This window comes from Mytilus galloprovincialis, chromosome 12 (assembly GCF_965363235.1).
Source record: "Mytilus galloprovincialis chromosome 12, xbMytGall1.hap1.1, whole genome shotgun sequence".
Taxonomy (NCBI): Eukaryota; Metazoa; Mollusca; class Bivalvia; order Mytilida; family Mytilidae; genus Mytilus; species Mytilus galloprovincialis.
This window is the reverse complement of record NC_134849.1, coordinates 7762485-7785154: the sequence shown is the minus strand read 5'-3', so window position 1 is coordinate 7785154 and position 22670 is coordinate 7762485. Positions and strand designations below refer to the sequence as shown.

At 30.6% G+C, this 22670-nt stretch overlaps 1 protein-coding gene and 1 long non-coding RNA gene across 8 annotated transcripts in view; both read right to left on the bottom strand.

The window, feature by feature from the left end:
* Positions 1-11013: 11013 nt before the first annotated feature.
* Positions 11014-12450, bottom strand: LOC143053589 (uncharacterized). The gene is made up of 2 exons (XR_012971422.1): positions 12322-12450; positions 11014-11305 (listed from the first exon to the last, which is right to left on the bottom strand). It is a non-coding gene; the product is annotated as an uncharacterized LOC143053589 (long non-coding RNA).
* Positions 12451-16000: 3550 nt separating this feature from the next.
* Positions 16001-22670, bottom strand: part of LOC143053927 (kinesin-like protein KIF13A) — a 175486-nt gene continuing 168816 nt past the window's right edge. For all 7 annotated transcript variants that reach the window (XM_076226727.1, XM_076226730.1, XM_076226731.1 and 4 more), the window contains 2 exons: positions 21768-21980; positions 16001-21126 (listed from right to left, as the gene is read on the bottom strand). In XM_076226727.1, the coding sequence (XP_076082842.1) occupies positions 20882-21126; positions 21768-21980 (458 nt within the window). In that variant the 3' untranslated portion in view covers positions 16001-20881. The remainder of the gene's footprint in view (positions 21127-21767; positions 21981-22670) is intronic.

Below are 22670 nucleotides of genomic sequence, written 5' to 3'. Positions count from 1 at the left end.
ATATATAATATGATATGACCCATTGTTTGTTACTCTGGTTCCTTTATTGGACAGCACATCTCATAGTTTACTAATAATTTATTAAATGTAAAACAAATAACTATGCAAGTATATACTCGTGAAAAGTCTAATTCGGTGATGTCACATACGAGGAAAGGGGACGGGGTTATGGTTCCCACAATTGGAAAATATCCGTCATCATCTGTGAAACAAATATTCCACCACGGTCAACCAACTCAGTTTAATAGTTTCCTTGTAAGCAGCAATCCTCCATCAAGAAAATCTTGATAGGAAATACAAGCTCCGAAATACTATATGAACTGGGAGATATATACTCCGTATTCAGGAGCTGCTGTATTTTTGCTACATAGAAATGGAAAGTTACCAATTGGGAAGCTGAGATCATCTCTATTGTCGTAAAGTTTTGTTCTCAACCGACCACATTTTCAATTTCTAGACTTACAAAAAAAATTGTAACTGTATCTGTTGTATCGTTTATTTCAAGTTCGATAGTAAAATGTAAAAATGTGTTGAACTTCAAATTATCTAGTAAGAGGACATTTTCTTTACAGCGGAACATGGAATTAACGGATAATTCTTGCTTGCTTTTATGTTTTTCCTCAGAAACATGAATAAGAGAATATGTCGACAAGAAGAGGAGCACAATTTGTTCACTTTGGAATGCCTTTTTTTCTTTTAAAACACGGACTGTAAACATTAAAACTTCACTTTTTTGTTGTTGCATGTTTGTGTTTTCTCTCAATACAATTATCACATGTATTTCTGTATCAATTGGGTATGACGACTTTGGTCTTTGTGAATATTTCTTTGCTAGCAACTAAATCACATCACCCTTTTTTTAAAGCAACATTTTGTAAAAAGTTATGTTCATTTGTATTTGAAATTAACAGCGCTCTTCAACTTCGTATTTGATTTCATCTGCAATTGTTTTGATTCGGTCTCCACGTGTGAGAGTCTGGTTAAGACAAAATACGTGTCTGACGTACCAAATAATTGTCTGGTGTAATTTTATTGTTACAAGGAAGAAAAATGTTGCCAGTCAATGTACAGATAATCAACAAGCTGTAGAAACCCTTCCTATGGGTTGGGCATTAAAAAGGGCCAGAAAGGTGAATAGATTTCCTTCCAAGATTAAAAACTTTCTTATTAAGAAATTCAATGAAGGAGAGAAAAGTAAAAACAAATGCAGTCCAGATGATGTAGCATCAGAAATGAAATCTATGAGGGACACTGAGGGCAGACGGGTTTTTCAGTTAAACGAATGCTTAAATAGTACTCAAATTACATCTTTCTTCTCTCGATTGGTATCAGCTAATGCAAGTAACAACAAGAAAATAGTACCTGAAGATGATGACTTGGTAGCTGCTGCTGTTGCAATAAATCAATCTGAATTAATTGATTCAGTTAACTCTGCAAATCCAACAAATGACTGTTAGAATATAGTGCATATATTCACTTTAAAGCTTGTTAATTTTGAAAATATATGAAAATTACAAAATTCAATGTTATCCATTTATTTTCAATGTATTTATAAGTTTTATGATTTTAATTGTATAATTTTGATAGAATTTTATCTTTAATAATTTGAAAAATATAAGAAAGTCACTCAGACTGAAACAGATAACCTACTTGCATTGTCAATTTATCATTTTGAATCATGTAAACTTTCAATAAAAATTATTTCCTCTCTGAAATAGATCAAGAACAATTTTAATCCTTGATATTGGTTTAGATTTGGATAATGCAAAAAAGTGGATTACCTCCCTTTTATTCAATGAATTTACTGATTTTTGATTAACTTGCACATTTTTTTGTTCCTTTTTGAATGAATTAGTTAAAACTGTAATTACCATTAATGTATTATAGTTTTACATGAAGAGTTTTGTTAGAATTTTAGTCCAAAATTTGGAAAAGCAACAAAATGGATTTTCTCCCTTTATTTCAAAAATTGACTCATTTTTTGAGAATTTTCACAAGCTTTTAGTGTTGTATTTTTAAATGATATTTAGTTAAAACTCTTTAATTAACATAAAAGTATTATAGTTTAACATAAAGAGTTTTGTTAGAATTTTAGACCTTGATTTTGGTCAAAATTGAAAAAAGCAACAAAATGGATTACCTCCCTTTTATTTAATGAATTTACTGATTTTTAGTTAACTTGCACACATTATTGTTTCTTTTTGAATGATTTTCAGTTAAAAAACTATAATAAGCATATAAGTATTATAGTTTAGCATGAAGAGTTTTGTTAGAACTTAAGTCCATCATATTGGTCAAAATTGAAAAAAGCAACAAAATGGATTACCGCCCTTTTTTGTTATGAAATTACTGGTTTTTAGTAAACTTGCATACTTTTTGGTTTCTTTTTGAAAGATATTTATTTAAAAAACTTTAATTTGCTTAAAAGTAATACAGTTTTACTTGAAGAGTTTTATAGAATTTTTATCATTAAATTGGTCAAAATAAGGAAAACCGGAAAAATGAATTATCTCCCTTCTGTAGCCATTCATCTATTTGAATTTTGTAAATTTGCACAATTTTTTTTTTTATTTCTGGTTTAACTCCAGTAAGTATTCTTTAATTTTTATATACATAATAGGATGTTACTTGTTGGGTTTTGTGAAAAAAATTTAACTTCAAAATTGGTCAAAAACAAGAAAATTCCATATTAAGAAAATTGTGTTTTACCCCTTTTTGGTACAGAGGTAACAATGAAAAAAAATTTGAAATATCTCTCTATTTTTTGTTATTGTGTTTAGATAATATCTGAAAATAAATAATATATCACAGCAATTTGTCTGCTTTTTTATGTATTGTTTCTGAATGAATGTTTAAGATACTGTAATTTGTGTATATTTGTCTAAACCAGAACCCACAATTTGACACTTGGTTGCCATGGCAACCAAAGTGTCCTAGCAACAAAAATGAATATTTTTTCATCAATCTTGATTGAAGGCAAGATAACATACCAAATTTGGTGATAACCTGTTGACCCCCATGTATCACTCATTGCATGATTTTTACACGGAGCCCTACAATTATAGAGAACCAAATGTCTACTCTTTCAGAACACCTGTTGTCAACTCCTGTTTTGGTGTTGCTCTTTTCTGTCCCTTTTGTGGAAAGGCAATATAGCATGTATTGTATCTTTTCCTTTCTCTCTTGTCCTTTGATTCACAGTTTATGATTGACCCCTTTTATTTTACTATTTACTAGTGGACATATATATATGTTTATACCCAGATCATCACAGGAAGAGTTTAAATAAAAAAAACCTACATTTAATATCATGTTTTCTCCGGAATCGGGGTATATTTAAATTAACTCATTAACGTTGTTAGATTTAATTAATTTGTCAAAGCATATGTTTTACAAATGGAGAATATTACTGCAGAAAAATAGCCTCGTACTTTCTATGGATGTTTATTTCAAACAGCTTAAACTACAATAAAATTGTGTTTCATAAGTATCCGCACATTGGCTAATGACAATCGAAAAGCATTACAAAATTATATTTTATCATGCACACATTTTTAGTACAAAGTGCTTCCAGGCTTCATAAAAAATGTGCGTCGTTCAACTCTATCAACGCTTTTCCATCCCAATACAAATACCAAAAAAAAAAAGCTAGTCTGCCACGGGGAAATAATGTGATGTCTTATTTAACAAAGTACCCAGAATAATGTGTTAACAACTGTATTATATCAACTCCATCGTGAATGGTGTGAGTCTTTAACGGATGTCTACAAACGGGTTGGTGCGTGTAGCTAAATGTGATCTGATTTAATATACAAAAAAGAAGATGTGGTATGATTGCCAATGAAACAACTATCCACAAGAGACCAAATGACACATAAATTGTCAACTATAGGTCTCCATACGGCCTTCAACAATGAGAAAATCCCATACTGCATATTCAGCTAAGTAAATCAATTCAACTGAGAAAACTAATGGCCTAATATATGTATGAAATAATGAACGAAAAACAAATATGTCAAACAATATATATCTCCAAAGTATCACGTTAGTTGTTTCTATTGTCTTATAGATAACAAATCAGTCTTCAACTTCTCCGTGGTCTTCTTCTACGACAGAGAATTAAAAGAGACTGGAGAAAATCCTTACGCTTTCCAAAAACTGTATGTTTATGAAATCACATTAATGGATAACGATGAAGACCTAACGTTTGAGGTAGAGAGTTGTTCAACTCATCAAAGTAAAAACGGGAAAACCCTTTCTAGGCAACATGTTGAAAACGCGTAAGTATTCAACAAGAATATTGCATGATATAATAGTATGTACTGTTTTTTTATATTGTTTTTATAGTTATATATCGAAAAACTTAGATAGGTATAGACGTAACATCTTTGGTACAAATAAGCGTTCACATACGATCCTAGGACATCTTAGTTGGTCATAACAGCAATTAAGGTAGCACAATACAAAGATTTTATAACTCCAACTCCCAAGTTTTAAAATGCTGTAACTTTCTTAATAATGCTTGAAAATTTATAAAAGTGGTAGTTTTGGATAGCTAACAGATTACTCTTTCAAATTAATACAATGTTAGTATTATGCAACAATTATGTAACCAATTATAATGTTAACTGTGTCTAAAATATTTTTCACCAAATTTCCACTTTCAAATGAAATTAGCTTCTGCATAGTTATCCCTAGAGGGTTGATTTTATTATATGTTGTTCTTATGGCCATTATCTACAAAAATGTGTCTTAGATTTCAGATAGAATGTTTAGAACAAATTTTACACCTTATTAAACATTATCTTCTTTTATGTGTTTATGATGTTTACACTAATTAGAGATTTATGAGAGAATGGAATACCACAGAGACAATCTGAGACTGCCTTTTTAAGCCCATGATGTGTTGATTAAGATTTCGTTAAGATTTTCTGTATAGTTAAAGAGATGATAGAGATAAATTCATTCAAGTGAAAACACCCAGATTTTATCTAATTTTATAATAATTGATTACATAATGATTGCATAATAACAATATTTCATTCATTTAAAAGATTAATCTTTTATCTATCTATATATACCTCTTTTATTATTTTCTATGCATTCATTAGAAAGTTACAGCATTTCAAAGGTTAGTGATTGGAAGTAAAAAAATCTAAAAACCAGCTAAACCAATGTGTCGGCTGCTAGTTAAGAATTAAATGCACTCGAAGAAATTTTGAAGAATGTACTGATGAATTTAAGTGTATCTTACATAAATTGTGACACTGATTATAGTCTTCTTTGTAGCATTCCTTTTATCCCTGATAATAATTTCCGTAAAACTCACGGCCACCTAAAGTGTCATTGGAAGCGTATTCGACTTGACTGCATGAAGTCATTATTTCGATCCCCGGCTTGTTTAATTTGAAATGAGTACTTGCCTCATCACCAAACACGCGACAGCAGTATGGCTGCTCAGAAAAAAACCTATGAGGGACTGGTCATTTGCAACCTGAAGGGGTGAAATGAAATTAAAGGGGGGGGGCTTAGAAAATTTCGGAATTGATGGGAGGGTCTTCAATTTTTCAAAAATTTTATATGGGGGCTTCGAACAAGATTTTAGCAATTCTGTATTTTACACATGCAAAAAATGTAACTAATTTGATGATTTCTATTTATTTACAAAATAGTGTTTTTTAATTTATAAACTATTCACAATTTGACAATTTTGCACGACTTGTAGCTTGAAAAATAGCAACGTGACCGATACTTTTAAATATATTTTAGAAAAAAGCAATGGTAACATCTACATTTTAGCAAATTAAAAGAAAATTCTATCTAAGGAAATATATACCGATGATCCACCTTAAGCAGCAGGATTTAAAAATAATAACCTGCCTTTGCATCACGCAATGTTAAGCAAACATTAAGCAGGAAGTAAATCAACAAATAAATAAGAAATAAACGTCTCTAAATTCCATCTTCCCGCCGATATCCTTCTAGATATATCTCTCGTGTAAGTAATTGGATCAAAACAAATGTTCGGACAACTTGCCATTTGCTAGCATACTAATTACTCAATTTGATTTTTATTCCAGGCAACCAACCGATGATGACGTAACACTTACCAAAATGTCAAGAGTGAAAACATTAGTTAGTATTTGTATTACGGAAGATTTGGCTACCATGTTTACATGTGACATAAAGATCATGGTGCAGTAAATTGTAACAAATTATGAAATAAAATAAAAAGTTAATCCCTATTATAGTCACTAACCGAGTTGATAGCTATGCAAAAGTTTTAATAAGTGTGTTGATGCTTTCAACACAAAGTCAATGTAGGACCTTCTTTGGGATGTAATTTGACAGAGAGACACAATTCTTTTGTATCAATGGTTCTGATTGGATGACAGTTAGCGTAAAATTAATTCTCTATCTTTTTCTCTGAAACTAAGGAAGCCAACATTTTGAATTGTTGAATGTGTTGGCATGTAATTTCTACAATAATAAGCCATAAAACTCACATGTGGCACCTAAAAATCTTCTTTTTATCAAATTTTATTACATTCTGAAGCGGCACAGAAGCCAAAAAACGCCCGGTGTTTATGTTTGACGCCGGAAGCATACCTATGACGTCACCTACTGTAGGGACCAAAGAAGGTAACATCTTTTCACGGAATTTTCTTTAATGAAGATTTTACACTGAAATAATGATTGAAATTTAATTATGATCTTGTTTTGCAGTAGAATAAAGATAACTGTATTGTATTTGAAGCTTTAAGAACGTCCATCGGTAGTTTTACTGTCGCAAATTTAGTTTACCTGGCGACGCAGAGAGTACATTAGTCTTTGGTATACTGTGGGAGCTAGGACTTATCCGGAAACGCTATGGACTTATTATGAAAGAATTTCTTAAACAGTGACAAAGTTCAACTATCTCCTAGTAGAGTAAATATTAACAAAAATTCAAACCCTGACGACATGCACCAGGGGTGGTTACAGGAGTTTCAGGTTAGGGGAGGCGGGAAAAAATCGCCGAGTAGAGAGAGGGAAAAATATTTTGAGGTAAAATTTTCAAAATATTCTTTATTAAGCTAATTATAAGGTCAACTCATGCTTTGGAAATTATAAGAGGTGCATGACAGCCACGCCCCCGCCTGAATCCGCCCCTGTGCACACCTTCAATATATGTTCAAACGGTCAGCAAAGTGAAACATTCCTATCATTCGAACTGTAGGGGGAGTTATCTGGAAACACCATGCACCTCTTTTGCCATACTTATATACTAAAACGAAAATGTAGAAGTTCAACTTTTTCCCGAAAGAGCAAATATCAATAAAAGTTAAAACCTTGACTCCTTGTAAGAAGTATTGCCCTATAAGATAAGATAAGATAAGATAAGATACGATAAGATAAGATACGATAAGATAAATAAGATAAGATAAGATAAGATAAGATAAGATAAGATAAGATACCATAAGATAAGATAAGATCTAATTGAAACAGTCTTACTATTATTGTAAAATTGTAATACATTGTAAGAATGCTTTGGTCGTTTTCCTTCAAAAAGCTCATTTAATAATGAGCACATGTTGGAACACGGCACCCAAAACGAGGTATTCTGTCGAAACAACAGGGACACTTGTAATCTGTAATTGAAAATCCTTCCCCCCCCTCTTTCAGTACCCCTATAACCGGGTTCACTATGTCTACTGTCAACTTCGTTTGGTCAAAAATCGACTACAAGTATGACTGAAATAAGTACGAAGAATTTCATAGTGACCCTAAAGGAGAAAAAAGAATTTTAGTTTTGAAAGACATAATGTTTTGATAAGTATTTGCACTATTAAGTACATAAAAATAACTAGTTCATATGTTTCAAACCTTTAAACAGTTGAACAACAACATAATTTAAAAGAATAAATTAAATATGAAAGAATATATTTAACATATTAGATTTAAAAGGGAAAAACATAATAATTCATTCTATTACTTTTGAAAACACTATTTGTCAATAAATGCGCGCATATCAAACAAGCAAAAAAGAGTTAAACTTATCTATTTAAACTTTAAAATAAACTAGTTAGAAATTTTATATTGTTTCATGGCAAACAGATGATCACAAATTGTTTTTAATTCTCTTTTTTGAAAGGGGATGACATCAGCATGACGGTGTTTGATATACAATGTGCTTAATAGTTTCCACGTTTACGATTTCATAAAATTTTTGACAAAATATCACTAATTTTTCTAATATTTGTAAACTTTTTTGCATTTGCACGTTATGCAACATACATGTTAATACCCTCAATTATTTTGAACTAGGACGATTCAAAGTTGTTTGGCATTAAAGTATTTCGTCTGCATGACACAAACAATGTGTACAGATTTGTCAGCTAAATTTCACATAGGGTGACTTAGTATACTCGTACCGGTATCAATATTGATTTATTTCTGCAATTCCTCAAAATGAATAGAGGACCTTGGCATCTACAGTATCACTCGACTGTCGACACTTGTGATCACTTGTATTGCGAGAACTCAGTTCGAACCCCGCACAGTACAGGTGCATTCGACTCCAATCTTAATTAATTGACTTTGAATAGGAATGCTAGTTTCAATGCCAATTGTTGGTGGGTTTTTTTTCAAACTGTGAGCCATGATATAGCTGCGAGTTCTCTGAAAGTGATGTTAAACACCAACAATCATTTAATCAATCAATCCAATATCGTCAATAAATAGTAAATTTGATTTTTGAATGAATAAATCAAATACAAAGGCATGCATAACGTATCAAAAAAGGAATGACAAAATAAAAACAAAAACAGTTGTTCAGGTTAAATTGTACATCATTTTTCTTAAAATGCTTTGCATGTATAAGTGTTATCTCAATGAATTTCAATACAAATACCACATATGAGCATGGATTAAAATATGTCCATGTTCAAGGTCATTCAAGGTATTCATACAAAATTTAAAACAGGATATTCGTAAAACAAGAAGTGTCGTAAAATGTCACGTATATACGTAATTTGGTTTGTGTCTTATAGTTGCTTCTATACTTCTATGTTCAATCCAAGACAAACTATCAAAGAAAAATTATGTTTGTTTAATAAATATAAAAAGAAACACCATCACAAGTCATCTAGATTATAGATATCTCTTCTACCATGTGAAGAGAAGATAATGTTTACCTATATTTAACGCTTGACTGACTCCATCTTTTATATTCCGAATAGATCTTGATACCGTTATCTATATACAATAATTAAATTTGCTGTTAGGGTGAATCTATAAATAAGAATGTATGGTCATAATGACCACTAAAACTTTGTTATAACGTACGTTATTTTATTATGCGACATTTTGTCCAAGGTTATGGATGTCTTTCTGATATTGCTTAATATCTTGACCCATATTTTATCAATTTTGTGTTTACATTGTGTCATAAATCAAATGTAATTCGTTTAGTGTGTGTTCACTTGTTTACTTGTTTACTTGTTACTATGTCTTTTGATTTAGTTAAGCCATTTCAATTGATATTTTATAGTGTGTCTTTCTATGTTGTGATGTTACTATTGTTTCAGGTAAGGATGAAGTTGGTACCAATTAAAACTTTAAAATCCACTGCATTTGTTTACACCTGTCATAAGTGAGGAATCTTATGTTCAGTGGTTGTCGTTTGTTCATGTGGTTCATAAGTGTTCCTCGTTTTATATAGATTAGACCTGGGAACAGTTTATCTAACGTTAATATATATGTTCCTGATTAGACCATTAGTTTTCATGTTTCATTGGTTTTTCACTAGCCCTTTTTGGTGTCCTTTATAGATTACTGTTCGATGTGAATCTATTCTCCGTGTTGAAGACCGTACTTTGACCCATAATGGTCAACTTTTATAAATTTAGACTTGTGGAGCTGTCTCCTACCACATTTTTGTTTTGTTTATAAAAGTAGTCAAACAACAAGTTCTGTCGTTTTGACGTAGTATAATATCTTGTTCTGTTCAATAAGTTTTGAGGTAGATTACAGACGTATAAATCAAAAATAAAAGCCTTTGCTAAAGAAGTAAAAACACCAACAGACAAACAATAGTACTCAGCACATAACATAGAAAACTAGACACTGGGCAACATTAACCCAATAAAAACCTTGGGTGATCTTATGGTCCGAAGGGTAAGCAGATCGTATTCTATATACATATACCTGTTACCTGTCTGATATTTTCGCCAATTCTTAGGGTCACACCAATATGTGATAGAATAAAATTTAGTATGTATACATAACTTATATAATCTGTACTTGTGCTGTAACACCATTATTATACTCAACCAAGTATCTCCGTTATATCGTTAATGTCCGTATGATTGTCACGTAAAATGTATATGTAAATTTGAGATAATGTTTACTGTAAATTTGAGATAATGTTTACTGTAAATTTGAGATAACCTCTGAGGATAACCTATACTGTAAATTTGAGAAAATTAAATGCAATTTTGTATAATGATTGCAATTAGAGAAAAGGATCACAAAGGATAAATTAATTATAACGATGTTATAAATGCTGCAATCCAAAAATAGTAATTAACATGATACACCTTAATTCTAAACGCAAGATCATTTTGTATGAAACCTTTCTCAACGAATATAAGCAATAAGAACATGACTGGATCAGGCTGAAAAAAAATAAGCACACCTTTTGTATTTGACATGAAAAGAACCGTTCACAGGGCGGATCCAGGATTTAGAAAAGGGGGACGAAGTTTTTAAAGTTTTGGGGACCTTTTAGGGGCTAAAAACATAAAATAAACGATTCCTGGCGTGGGGCATACATATTTAGTAGTTACTGTTAAATGTAAGGATTAGACATTTTCGATACTGTATTCTCTCTATTAATTGACTATCATAAAATGATAGTATGGATCCAAAGCTATGAACTGATAAATTTGATGTGGGACTTGTCAATAAAAGATAGACATGGAAAATTCTCGCCGTTTTGGTAGAAAACTGGATAAACAAATACAATGTATATCTGATTCCATAGGTGTTTTTTTATATTCTTGAATAGTTGTGATATATAATAAGAATATGTTTTCTTTCAACGAGTTTCCTCTAATCACGTGGATAAGGATAAATTCTACACGTATCAACACAGCATCCAAAACGATGTACTCTGTCGGCACAACAGGAACACTTGTAATCTGTTAGTGCAGATCCTCCATAACCTCCAGCAGCAGCCCTAATATGTCTACTGTCAACTTCATTTGGCCCCAAACCGACTACTAGTATAAGGGAAATAACCACGAGGAATTTCATAGTGGACCTTAAGAGAAATAAAAGTCTATTAGTTTTATAAAAGCATACATTGTAAATAAATGCATGCACTGAAAAAGGGTCATGTTAAGAAGATAGAATATAACTAGTGCATTATGTACTGACTCATTAACAATTGAACAACAACAAATGTGGATGAATAAACTAAATATGAACAAATATAGATTGCACAAAATCATAATTTTCTCCGACTGTTGATGACGTCTTTACACTAAATTCATTGAATGTTAGATGTGTACTGATTCATAATTTAGTCTTAGATGCATGATTTTTTTTATTAGTTGTTAAAAGCTTTGAACTAGCTGTCAATAACTGCGTGTACTCCCTGATCTGTACTTATTGTCTTTTTTGCTGTTGTGACATACAAGTATCCGACCACGTTCACTCTGTGCAGTATTTCTATTTGTATCCATCTAGAATGGTTTAAATTTTTTGTCACTAAAGTGAAGCTTGTCAGCAACGAGACACATACACTGCTTGAGTTTGTCAGCTAAATCGGTATATGCGGTCCCAAAACTTGACTGACTATACGCGTAACCATATTGAATCATTATTGCATTTCCACAAAATGCTTTATGGACCTGATCGGTCTACTTGTGAGTTCGTTCCCCGCACGTGGCAGTCGCGTTCGACTCCCATCTTAATTGACTTTATATTGGGTTACCAGTTTCCTTATTAAGATCTATTAATGGTTGATGTTTTTTCCAGGCACTTCGGTTTCCTCCATCAACATATCAAGATCAATAAAAAATTAACCACCATGATATCGCTGAGAGTGCTCCGCCAGTGATTTAAAACACCAACGATTATTTAATTAATCAATCATAATACATAGAAATTAATTAGATTTTTTTCAAGTACCAATCCATCATAACCATTTGATAGAAAATGATAAATAGAAATTGATAACGTATCAATAAAAGAATAATTAAAGTAAATATTATTTTGAAAAAACAAAAGCAGTGGTTCATACTAAATTTAACATTATTTTTTCTAATGACTTACATGTTAACTGTTAACACAATGTATCTCAATTCAAATACTTCAGATGAACATTGATCAAATAGGATAATGTTTATGATCAAGGTCATTCAAGGTAATCGCACAAAATTGAACGACGCATTTTAATACAGGATATTCGTAAAATAACAAGTGTTGTAAAATATCACGTATATGTAATGTTGTATGTGACTTACAATAGTTACTAACTATGTTAAATTAAAGACAAACTCTCAAAGAACAATTACGTTTGTTTTATAAATATAAAAAATAACCATCATAAGTCATCTAGATAACTCTTATGCAATGCGAGGAAAGGATAGTTTTGACCTATATTTAACGCTTGACTGACTTAATTAAGTTACTTATATTAGAAAAAAAAAGATCTTGATACTAATTTATATACAATTATTACATGTGCTGTTAACGTGAATCTCCAAATAAAACTGTATGGTTATAATGACTTCTTAACTTTTGAACTAGAGGGCATAATAACATGTACGTTATTTTATTTCGCGGCATTTTGCCCAAGGTTATTTTATTAATTTTGTATTTACATTGTGTCATAGATGAAATGTGTTCGTTCAGTGTGTGTTTACTTGTTTTTGTTTATATGTCTTTGGATTGAGTGAAGCCATTTTAGTTGATATTTCATAAAGTGTCTTTCTATGTTGTGATGTTACATTTTTTTTCAGTTAAAGGCGAATATTGGTACCTATTAAAACGTGTAAACCCGCTGCACTTGTTTGCATCTGTTTTAAGTCAGGAACCGAATGATCAGTGGTTCAGTGTCGTTTGTTGATGTGGTTCATAAGTGTTTATCGTTTTATATATAAAAGATAAGACCGTTAAATGGTTTTTATGTTTGAATAGTTAAACACTATTCACTTCTTCGAATACTTTATAGCTTGCTGTAAATCGAATATAAAGACAATGTTAATGCTAAAAAAGAAAAAGATTGACAGACAAACAATAGTACACAGCACACAACATAGAAAACTAAAAGACTGGGCAACATGAACCCAATAAAAACCTAGGGTTTGGTCCAGAGGGTAGCCAGATCTTAATCTATATACCTTTAACTTGTCTGATATGTTTGCCCTTTCTTAGAGTCACACCAATATGTGATAGGATAAAACTGAGTATATATGCATAACTTAAATGATCAGTACTAATGTAACACCATTATTATACACAACCAAGTATCTCCATAATATTGTTACTGTCCGTATGATTGTCACGTAAAATAAATATATGTAAATTTGAGAAAAATAAATGCAATTTTATATAAATTAATCATAATACGAAATACTGCAATGCAATTATAGCAATTAACATGATACACCAAATTTAAAACGCAAGACCTTTCTCAAAGAATATAAGCAATAAGACCATGACTGTATCGAGCTGCAAAAAAAAATACACACCTTTTGTATTTGATAAGAACCGTTCATCTAAAATGAAGACGTATTGGTCATTTTAAAAGATTACCAACATTCTTGCATTTGTATGCGTGCAAACTTTTTCTACTTCGACTAATATACTAACTAGTATAAGAGTCCCAGGTTTTACTACTTACAGAAGACAAACAGTGGACACTAGTCAATGAACAAATAGGTTGAAGCCCAAAAAGACAAAAAAATGAATGACCTATCTCCAGAAATCGGATAATAATGATGGAAATCAAGTGATTTTCTGGTAAATGATAGAAACTGTACTGTATTTTAAAGAAACAACAGTAAATAAGGTGGAATATCTCGCATGAGTTATTAATGATATTGATGATCGATGGAAATGAGGTTAAGGTCACATGAAACCTTCTGGAAAAAAATAAACACCAAACATTGATTCCATGGACAAAATATGGTGGCTGTAGTGCTTACAGTGTCTGAGAAATAGACCAAACCACAAAGACTAAACATTGTTCAATGAACCCATGCCTTACGAGTTCAAGGTCAGATGAAACCTGCCAGTCAGATTCGAACACCTTACATTCATTACATACACCCAATATAGCGACTCTCTTGTTTATAGTATGATACAAATATATCAAATCACAAAAACTAATGTCCAATGAACCTCGGAAATAAGGATGACTAGATGAAACCTGCCAGTCTGACATGTACTTCTTACAATCATGAGATACGTACTTGACATCATAAACCTAACCTTGATTACATATCTATTAAATTAGATTAAAGTCAGGAGGGTCCAGACTGACAGACATGTAGACTTTTATGTGGCAAGGAACCCATATACCAAAAAAATTTATCATATTACTCAATATTATCAAGTATTTTACATGACAAAAGAACAGTACTTGTTTTTAACCACTGAACCATGAAAATAAATAGAATGTATTACAATTTAGCGTAGTTGACATTTTTTTATTCACAGTAACTTAATACGAGAATGGCATTATAATAATATTGTGAAGTTTCGTTACGATTTGCATACTTTAGATTTTGCTGATGTTTAGGATGAGGAATTTGATTGTAAGATTAGAATTGAAGTGATTTACTTCGAAATTATTATCTGGAAACGCAAATATTGGCATATTTTGAAAATGATTCATATATTACCTTGTATTATATTCTCATAAATTCAACTACATGTAGTCAATCTTAATGAAATGAAAATACTTAGCGTAACCTTGTTTATATGAAACTAGAAAGGATGATATCCAAATAATGTAATATTTGTTCCAGTGGAAATACTATAACAATACTATTCTTTCAGTTGAAACAACTTACTCACAACCTGATTGTAAATGGATTTGTCTATTATGTTCAGGTCCTTTTTTGTCATATAACTCACTCATATGTAACAATTAACTATTCAATTTTGAGTGTTCCTGATAGAGGTTAATCCAGTAATTTTGAGTGTTCCTGATAGAGGTTAATCCAGAAAAACACATTGAATGCATGAAATTTATAAAGCGTTGTTTTCATTTCATAACATACACCAATTATAAAAAAATGAAGATGTGTAATGATTGCCAATTAGAAAACTCTCCACCAGAGAACAAATGACACAGAAACTAGCAACTATTATAGGTCACACAACAGCCTTCAACAATAAGCAAAGCCAATTCCATGTACTCAGCTATAAAAGGCCCCGAATGACAAATGTAAAACAATTCAAACAAGAAAACTAAAAGTCCAATATTTGTTCAAATTAAAGATTAAAAAGACACATATTACAAAATGATATGTTACAGAACAACAAACGACAACCACTTGTGGAAACAGGGTTCATGACTTTGAGCACATTAACAAGTCCTCGTCTTTAATATGCATGTAAATATACCATTGAAATTAGACATCAATCCATCAACTCATCCTTCTGGAAGACCTGTTCTTTAGGGTTGGTGTTGCTATTGCAAATTTTTAATCAAGTTCTCACAGATTTTTACTTTGAAGAACAAATTAATTTAACTTTGTTGACTTCCCCATATTAAAATACATTTAATATACATATAACTCAGAACTTTTGAAAGCCTTTAAAAATATCAATGATGTTTTATCCTATTGTAAATAGCAAGGTTGGTCTGTCTGTCTGCAATCTTGCAAGGTCAAGGTCAAGGTAAGCTTTGTATACTAAGATTAAGATGAATACTTTCGTGTACATATGTTGTAGTGCTTTTACAAGTAGTGGAGGAAAAAAAGTGAACAACTAATATATATCTGATTCCATAAGTATTTTTTATTATGGCTTTTAAAGCAAATTTAAGAGTGTCCTCTAGTGAACAGACAATAAGTGATGATAACATACATGTCATTTAACTTGTCACTTAACATAGTGACAATAGTGACATAATCATGTGACATAGTATGATCTGGCATAATGTGATGACATACATTAATACAACACACGGTAGAATGCATCCTATCAAGAAAATTATTATCAAATCTGAGACTTCTAAAATGGATATTTATTGGTCAAAATTTACCATAATGACTATTTTTAAAACGTTGATGAATTTCAATTTTACTAACCTTGAAATAAATCTTTTAATTTTAAGCCACATCTGACCAGCTTTATTTTTTGTCTTATAAATAGGTGCTGGCAGATTGTTACTTCAGTTGTGGAAAATTGTAAATATTTTTTATTATTTATCTTTAGTTCAAGTAGTGCAAAAATAAAAATTTATCATTTTGAACTACAATTTTTGTTTTTAGTTAAGATTATTCAACATATCTTCATACATGGCAAACCAGACAACTTTTGCCTTATAAACATCAATAATTGATCAAAATGTCACTTTAATTTACTAAATTCCTAATTTAACCTCATTTCTATTCTTAAATTCAATTATTCTTTTAACTGTTTAAACAGGCAAAAATAAAACATGAAATATTTGTAACTGTAATATTTCTCATGAAACATAGTCACATGACCTACACATTATATGACATAGCAACCAGTCACATGACACAGTAACACATAGCAACCAGTCACATGACTCACAGAACACATGACACAGTAACACATAGCAACCACTAACAAAGACAATAACAGTAATACATATTTGATTAGTGTTAAATGAAATACATTGTGCTACGGCAGTGCAAAAGAATCACAAATTTAATGAATACTTAAAATGTTAACAAACAAGACAATCAACAAGTTAAATAAAAAGTAAAAATCATCTCTCTTTAATATGTTTCATTTCAAAAATATAGATGTGATATGCTTATTACTAGATTTATTTCACTTGACTGGGCGGGGTTTAAGAAGTTCACTTATTTAAGACCAGTCCATCTATAGACAGGAGTTTTTGGATAAACTCATCAATGAAGTGTCTAGTTATTCGTCCCATATCATACACTCAGATCTTTTGTATAATTATGCGTTTAGTAACACTAGTAGGTGATTAGAATTCAATAATAATTATAACAGCAATCATCCTTATCCCACACATCTTCAAATAGACTGTCATTTTGCAAATTAAAACATAAGCTCCGCCTGATCACTTGAAATAACATTGGTAATACAAATAAAAAAACTCCACCTAAGACCAAATGACAATTACTTCAAGGTCATTCAATTATACAGGGAATCCTATTCATGCCTGTCTACAATAGAAAAGGGTTTAATGGTTTCTGGTCTGTCACTGTGTGTTTCTTTTCCAATTATCTGTTTGTCTGTCCCATATCAGTTTTAATTTTGTGGGTAGATTATTCAAGTCTGTCTTATCAAATTATTAGTCCAGTATCTTTGATGAGCTTTTTCAAACCTGAAGTTCATGCTCTTTAATATACTTTTTAATTTGCTATTAAGCTGTTTTTTGCATTTTCTCAAAATAGTTCTAAAAAAGTAGTTTGATACATCTGGGATATAGTTGTAATTTTAACAAGTAGGGAAAACATTATTAAACAGTGATGAATTTTACTTTTTATCTCCCTTGTTGACCTCAGAGTTATCTCCCATACCATGATCAACATATAACAGCTTTAACAATGTAAAGATGTGAATATACAAAGCAAAAAACAAATATATAACACAGAGCTTGCTTTTTACCACAACAAATATGTGCAGTGAAAATCTCAAAGTTGTCAACATCAATTAAAGCTTATTTTCCTCAGAATTTTTTCATTTGTTCCAAAAAATATGATCAATTTTAGAATAACTTTCAGAATATATATATCAATGAAGCAAAATTTCGTTTTTTTTTCCATTTCAGAAAAAAATCATCTTTCTTTAAATATGCTTTTCTTAAATTGGTATGTGATAATATTCTAATGATTTAAAGTCAAAATACAATATACTTTTGATGCTTGTAGAATATGAGATCATTGATAAACTTTTAATATATATTTTAGAGAATTTAGTTCTGCAACAGAGATCTTGAGAAACTTCACTGCACTACACAACTGTAATTAAGTGTAAATTGCCCGATTTCATCCGACAAAAATTTATATGATTTAAACAATAAATATTTCTGTTTCTGATATACACAACAATAAAGTATCACATTTACATAAAGATACAATTTATTTACAAAATAACAACAAAAAATTACAGGAATGTACAAATATGTCTGATAAAAATCGAGAAAATCTCAGTTACATTATGGAAAGTTCTGTATAAATATTGCACAAAACAAGATATTGAAACCTGTATAGACAGAGGCTGTTTGCCGAGGTTAATATGGTTTCACCAATATTATCTAGCTTATAAGTAAATATTTGATAAAATCATCAAAAGACATACTTTTAGATTTTTAGTACATTTATTATTAGAAGCCTGGATTAAAAATAAAGTTAACTTACTCATTTTGTTATTTTAGAAAGTTTTTAGTTAATTGTCTTACTTTAAATGGTCTTGTCACAAAAGACTTTATGATTTAGGCATTTGAAAGATGTTATATGAATTTATATTGCCTTCTTTTGTAAACTTGCAGCACTTAATTCTGTGGGCGTCTCTTATTCTGTGGGACTTATCAAACAAACTCTTTTCTAAATTCAGAATAAATAATCCTATTAAATTCTTGGTTGTCGAAAATGAAATATTTACCAAGAAGTTTCAATTATATGTTACATCTGTTCACTTGAAATCTTTTACATTATATAATAATTCTCAATCATCAAACTTTCAACGTGGTTGATATATTCATTTCTCACTGGAAGACAATTTTACATTTACAAGAAATACTAGCAAAAACCTCATTATGAAAACTTTCAATAACTATGTCAAATGCTGTTAAACAGCTTTACATCTGCACTGAATATTGGATATAACTTAAGCTTAGTATTTTTGATATTTGAGATGAAATGTTCAGAGCCAAAAATTTAAAACAAATTACTGAGATGAAATAATTTCTGTGTCCACTTTTAGACGCTATCTTGCAATGTCTAATGATTTTGTTTTGAGATCTGCAAACCATTTGTGATGTTCTCAGGCGAGGCATTTGGTTACCTTTTTTTAATGACATGATTGCAAAATCAGAGTATTGCATGAAAATTTAACATCATAATTGATTTTGATAAATAAATCACTTCAAAAGTTGATTATAAAAATAAAATGGTCAGAAAAAGCACCTTTAAGTAGAAAATGTTCTGATTCATTTGGAACCTTCATAATTTATAATTTTATGATGAATTTTCAGGATATAAAAGTATCATATAGAGAAACAAACACTTAGGAAGAGATATTTTAATTTGTTAAACAAAATAGCTATCTAATTAGACTTTGATCAGTCTTAGTAAAACACTTCTATATTAATATTACCTAAAATTCTAATTTTTGGCATTTAAAAATTTGAGCGATGACAAATTTTATCAAGTTCTATAATACTGTATTATCTTGTTGAAAGTTTATGATTTAAAATCTATGTTTTCAAAAATACACCTAAAGTTTCTATTCTACAACTTGTATGTGATACTGTTCAGACTTAATACACTATACAATTCTACTTCTTTAAAATTTATGATGATGAAATATCATTTGATCCTAGTAAATCCAGCTGATCTTTATTTGAATCACCACTTAACATAAGACAAGAATCAATTTTTTTTCCCAAAGTGTACTTCACATTTTTTCCTTTCAGAAGAGAATATCAGTAGACAGTGTATTCCAATTAATACCATCCATCTTTAAATATATAGCAACCATATATGTCCCCAAATGTTGCAAACATATTTTCTTTTTGAGCCAGATTAAATTTTTTCTGTGGAATTTTTTAAAGTACATCTTGCTTTTGATAAAATTCACGAACACCAAATTTAGTGTACAAGCGTAAGATCTCATACAAGTTTTTTTTTTTTTTACATACCAGTTAAGTTCTATTAATGCCCTAATTATACCCACCAAGCTAAGGTCTATAGATGCCCTAATTACACCTATACACTATAGGTCTACTTGATTCACAATTTATATGGAAGGAAATATAGACAACATATATGGCATCGATTTCTATCAGACTGCTAAAAATAAATCACAGAATTTTTATCTAAAAATAGATATTAACTGATACTAGTTACTATAAATAGATATAAAATTCAGTCATATGACAAATACTGGAATGCACAGATCTTTCTATCATTTCAATTGATAAAAAATATTCACTGTTGAGGAAAATATTAATTCAAGTAACACAATTTTTTTTCTCTTCGGTTGGACTTGTTTTTGGTTAATTTATAAGAAAAAAATAGTGATTGGTTGAAAAACAAGGATAAAATGATAAACGTTACTTCTATGCTCCAATATTTTAAATACAATCTCCCCTGTTTAATATTTATTATGTAAATTAATAAGATGCATGTACTTTGTTACAGTATACAAATTAATTTTTGTGATTTTATCAAGTTCACAAATATTTCAAATGTAATTGTTCCTTAGTATGTCAAACTAAGACCTTTTAAAAAAAATTACAACAGTAGATCCATAAAGGGCTAAGCCCGAATCAATATCGTGAAAATTACTTGGTTTACAGCACTTTATAAATAGAAGTTTTATTGATACAATAATTGTCCTATCTCGAGTTAAAAATTTATAAAGTACAATACTCATCTGTGCAAAATACCACAATTTGTCAAAGACTGAACATAAAAGCGTATTTTTCTCATAATTTCTTCTTAGCACTACTTGATGTGGTTCCTTTTATAAAGTTTCCAGAATTGCCTGTTTTGGTTTGGTTAGCAGGAGATCTGTTTACAATATTTCCAGCACGTTTTGAGTCGGTGCTCGCACGTTTACGAGATCCTCTTCTTTTCTTATCGAGAATTAGTTTATCATGTCGTACAAAAATCCCATGTCTTGACCTACACTTAAAGTAGCGAATTCCATTCACAGACCCGTCATTTTTCCCTGTAAAGAAAAAGGTATACAATGAAATTTTCATTGATAATAGTTCAAAAGTTTTTCAATAGAAGTTGTTTTTTTGGTGTTTTTTTTTTAATTTGCATGCAACTTGGACACAATAAATTCAATTGATAAATTCAATTTGAAATAAGAGATATAATCAATTACCCTGTTTTGTATCTTAAATAATTATTGAATAAAAATTCTTAAAAACACATGATATAAATTGTAAATATCATAATCATGATCTTTAGTAATGGCTTTGTCAGTTATTTTTTATTCAAATTATGAGTTTGAATGTCCTTTTTGTATCTTTTGCCTCCCTGTAAGTGAAAAAAACATCCTTAAATTGCCATTCCTCCGAAACCAGTTTTACAGATACTTTTAAAATGAATATGTAATTACAAGATTATTATCCATTCATAAAGTTACTGAATGTCTGTAAAATCATAATTTTATGTAAAATATTCAAAACATTGAAATTTGTTGTAAACCTAAAAAAATCTGTTTATAAATTTTTTTTCAAAAAAAATCTACAGCTAGAATGAGATATCAGAAGCTCACATTCTTTAACAATTCTACTTGTATCTGTTATTTGTTCTGTTCATCTTGATAATCAGTTACCATGGTTACTACATAATACCTACCTTCTGGTAGATCTAATTCTACCCCAACCCACGGTCCAGCAGCAAATTCTACTGGTCCCACAAATTGTACAACTCCAGTTTTCTGTGGACCTTTGGATGGTGTGACAATCACACTTTCACTGATGATTATCCACGCTGGCACAGGTACTTCCGATAATCTATCTAAATCTGCCCGACTACCAAAGGAGCAAGTGCTCAAGGAATCATCGTGTTCTATAGGATAAAAACATAAAATGCAAGTTAAAATCAAATTGATAGTTCTGATACCAGTGGCAAATAATAACATGAAGGTTGACTGCATAAAAATTCAGCAATCCTGCCCCTTAAAAATCAAAGCGCTGTAAGCGCTGAAGGCAGTTAACCAAAAACCAAGGCAACCGTAATTATGAAAACTGGCAATGTTGCCTCAACATTAAACATTCATATATAGTACATTCATGTTTATCTAATGATTTATTTATTTTAAAAGGCAAATAATTTATATGTTATCAAGGTTTCAAAAGCAATGCATATATGAGGGGGGTTAGGATTTGTTATATTGTCCCATACATGAATATATATGGTTGAGGGGTGGGGATCTGGACCATTTTTAAATTCTAAAACAGGAAGGGTGGGGTGACCCCAGCGACTCTTCCTATATTTCATTTGATTTTTCATATTGTCACAAACATGAATATATATGGTTAAGGGGTGTGGATCTCGACCGTTTCCAAGTTCTCAAACAGGAGGGGGTGGGGTAACTCAAGGGACTACCCCTATATTTCATTTTATTTATTATATTGTCCTATACTTGAATATATGCAGGGGCGGATTCATGGGGGGGGGGGGGGGGGGGGGTGCAGGCTTGCACCCTCCTTAAATTTGCAAAGCATGGGTTGTTCTCAGCTTAATAAAGAATATTCC